Consider the following 2,351-nt stretch of genomic DNA (forward strand, 5'->3'; position numbering starts at 1 on the left):
ACATGCACTCACCACTGAGTGCATGATTTGCACAGCATGGCATGAATTCATTATTCATACTGCTAACAGTGGGAACTAAAAACATGAAAAACAAATGCACAAAGTGCAACATCCTCAGCGTGGCGTAAATGATTACATACATTTTATTTTTTCCATGCATGATGACACCGGAGATCTGTTTCATGGATATAAAAAAAGAGGATGAAAAACACAGCAACAAACCTGAGCTGAACCCATGCGGTGTCTGTTTCATTGACTAAAACTATGACGAAAAATGTTTGTAGACTACTTTTTTTTTCCACTGACGAAAACGGAATAAAAACTAAATAAAACTAGCCTAATACTGTTTTTGGTCCTGTAATACTTTATTGTTACTGGGTAAAATATTTCAATTCTGTATGCAGATCATTTTGTAAAGACAATAGCGACCAAGTTTAAACGCCACCTTATGTGACTGAATATTAATAGGGACATTTTTGTGAAACTATTGCTTTTTGCTCAGCAACCTGGGGGCATACATTGTCAATTTCATGACATGCCTGTGCAAATCGGTGTTCTTAGGCAATGGTTTGTGTCTTGTGTATCGGCCTGTATAGGTTGATGTAGGGGGCGCGTGACATTACATGATACTTACGAGTACAACTGGAATTTTGAGACATTAAGCATAAGGCAGCAAGTTGAGCAAAGCACAAAGCAGAAACAAATTATTTTAAAATGCGTGAATGCATCTCTATACACCTCGGGCAGGCCGGCGTCCAGACCGGCAATGCATGCTGGGAGCTCTATTGCCTGGAACATGGAATCGAACCGAATGGACTAATGCCTGCTGACAAGACGATTGGAGGATCAGATGACTCTTTCAACACTTTTTTCGCTGAAACTGGGGCTGGGAAGTATGTGCCCAGAGGTGTTTTCGTGGATCTGGAGCCCACTGTCATTGACGAGGTGCGAATTGGGACCTACAAGCATCTGTTCCATCCCGAGCAGCTGATCAGCGGCAAAGAGGACGCCGCCAACAACTATGCCCGCGGACACTACACCATTGGCAAGGAGATCATTGAAATCGTGTGTGACAGGATCCGCAAGCTGGCGGATCAGTGCACAGGACTTCAGGGTTTCCTGATCTTTCGCAGCTTTGGCGGCGGAACCGGCTCCGGTTTCACCTCCCTGCTGATGGAGCGCCTGTCTATTGACTACAGCAAGAAGTCCAAGCTGGAGTTTGCCATTTACCCGGCTCCTCAGCTGTCCACAGCAGTGGTGGAACCGTACAACTGCATTCTGACCACCCACACCACCCTAGAGCACTCTGACTGCTCCTTCATTGTGGACAACGAGGCGATCTATGGTATCTGCCGCAGGAACCTTGACATTGATAATCCGACATACACCAACCTCAACAGGCTCATGAGTCAGGTTGTGTCCTCCATCACGGCCTCCCTCCGCTTTGATGGGTCACTCAATGTAGATCTGACAGAGTTCCAGACCAACTTGGTACCATATCCCCGGATCCATTTCCCCATGGTCTCCTATGCCCCTTTCATCTCTGCTGAGAAGGCTTATCACGAGCAGCTCTCAGTGGCTGAAATCACCAATGCCTGCTTTGAGCCGTGCAATCAGATGGTGAAATGCGACCCTCGGCATGGCAAGTACATGGCCTGCTGCCTTCTGTACCGCGGAGATGTGGTGCCCAAAGACGTCAACGCTGCCATCGCCTCCCTCAAGGGCAACCGTAAAATCCAGTTTGTCGACTGGTGCCCGACTGGTTTCAAGGTTGGCATCAACTACCAGCCCCCGACTTTAGTGCCTGGTGGAGACCTGGCCAAAGTCCAGAGGTCTGTATGCATGTTGAGCAACACCACTGCTATTGCTGAGGCCTGGGCTCGGCTTAACCACAAGTTTGATTTGATGTACGCCAAGCGTGCCTTCGTTCACTGGTATGTAGGCGAGGGTATGGAGGAGGGAGAGTTCTCTGAGGCCAGAGAGGACATGGCAGCTCTGGAGAAGGACTTTGAAGAGGTTGGACTGGACTCCGTTGACGCTGGGGGAGAGGGAGAGGAAGGGGAAGATTAAGTAACTAGAAGGAAAATGTGAAAATGACTTCCTTTCATTGTTATGAGAGGTGACGGACCACACATACAAATGAACCAAGTCCTGAACCAAGGGACAGACAGGGTTACCCAACAGTCTGGGCAGAACTGAAATGGAAGAGACGTAACAAGGACAGACCACGGGTATACCATGACAAGGATTACGGAACAGATACTGGGAAACACTTGGGAACAGGCAGAAGGAAATACAAGGAATGCAGACAGAAAGAAAGAATGCTGGTCTGGACAAGCTAAAAGCAGAGC

The 2,351-nt window shown here is 47.8% G+C and overlaps 1 protein-coding gene across 1 annotated transcript; it reads left to right on the forward strand.

Moving 5' to 3' along the window:
• Positions 1 to 714: 714 nt before the first annotated feature.
• LOC308290191 (tubulin alpha chain-like) lies at positions 715 to 2,070 on the forward strand (the record flags this gene model as incomplete). Its single annotated transcript, XM_080731966.1, has 1 exon — positions 715 to 2,070. One exon carries the CDS (start codon positions 715 to 717, stop codon positions 2,068 to 2,070), a length of 1,356 nt encoding a protein of 451 aa, XP_080588092.1.
• Between the last annotated feature and the right edge of the window lie 281 nt (positions 2,071 to 2,351).

This window comes from Nannobrachium achirus, assembly GCF_963921795.1.
Source record: "Nannobrachium achirus genome assembly, chromosome: 8".
Lineage (NCBI taxonomy): Eukaryota > Metazoa > Chordata > Actinopteri > Myctophiformes > Myctophidae > Nannobrachium > Nannobrachium achirus.